Source organism: Caenorhabditis briggsae (assembly GCF_000004555.2).
Source record: "Caenorhabditis briggsae complete genome, chrX, whole genome shotgun sequence".
Taxonomy (NCBI): domain Eukaryota; kingdom Metazoa; phylum Nematoda; class Chromadorea; order Rhabditida; family Rhabditidae; genus Caenorhabditis; species Caenorhabditis briggsae.
In genome coordinates, this window is record NC_013491.2 from 20,757,441 (window position 1) to 20,758,580 (window position 1,140).

At 40.1% G+C, this 1,140-nt stretch overlaps 1 protein-coding gene across 1 annotated transcript in view; it reads left to right on the plus strand.

Annotated features, from left to right (window-relative positions):
- CBG10260 overlaps positions 1-1,140 on the plus strand; it is a gene marked incomplete at both ends in the record, with an annotated part of 8,930 nt that overhangs the window by 5,718 nt on the left and 2,072 nt on the right. Inside the window, 2 exons of the mRNA XM_002631936.1 lie at positions 242-783; positions 829-936. Coding sequence (XP_002631982.1) covers positions 242-783; positions 829-936 — 650 coding nt within the window. The remainder of the gene's footprint in view (positions 1-241; positions 784-828; positions 937-1,140) is intronic.

Consider the following 1,140-nt stretch of genomic DNA (forward strand, 5'->3'; position numbering starts at 1 on the left):
CTCTCTCTCTTCCTCTCGCTCACAAAAACAAAAAACCCTGAAGGCAGGAAAATTTTCTGAGTATTTTTGAACTACAGTATTCATACTGACGTGATTTTAAACATCCGAGGAAGTTTGAGAAAAATCTGCTTTTCATTGACATAACCTTTGAGACCTTTACAGTATTTGTTATCCAATGAAAATCGGAGCGCATTATCTTCTATTAGCCGCTTTGCTTGCTTTACAATACAGTAATTTTCAGCAAGTCACCAACTCGTGAAACAACTTTTGGCTATGATGTCTCACCCAATCACTGTCAACGACGAAATCGACTGGAAAACCTTTGAAAAGGAGTGCAAGAAACAAGGAATCAATTTCCAATATCAAAGATATTTAAAGGAAGGAGACAAGAAAATTATTCTCCAAAAAATCATCTGCTGCATTCGAGAACATCTTCCGAATGAGTTTGTTGTGGACGCATCTCCACCTCTTCAACATCGCTCAAAATTGGACAAACTGGTCGCTGAAACGGAACTGGCGAGAGGATTTCTGGCTATCCGAGAGATAATACAGCCAAAGTTGATTGTGAGACTTCCAAAGGCACTGGTGCTTCAAGTTCAGGCTGAAATGAACAGACAGTCATCTTCATATTTGTCAGCTCCTTGGGCGACTTCCACTTCATCTTCTTCGTCTTTGTCTTCGTCGTCTTTTCCTCCATTGTCGTCAGCTCCCTCTTCCTCCCAATCTTCCAGTCACCTTGCTGTCGGCTTCGTCGGAGCTACTGGATCCACTTCACAAGCCAAGGTAAGATAAATCGATAATTTTTATGTTGTAACCAATATTTTGCAGAAATTGGCTATGAAGAGGAAGATTAAGAGGGACGAAGATCCGCCATTAAGTGCGCCCTACGTGAAGAAAGAAGATTACGAAAACGGTCCACGGGAAGATGAAGAATTGGTGGGTTCATGTTTTTTTTCTTGCTGAAAATTCTGAAAATGCGCTATTACAATCCAAGGTGCTTAACTCGGTTTTTTCGCAAGCTGCATTCTTGAGATCAGTAAGGATTATAGGTACCGTGAACGGTTTTCTAGAAAACCACACTATGATTGCATTTTGAGCTCAATCATCTCAATTTCCATTAAAGATTTAAAATTCAGTTAA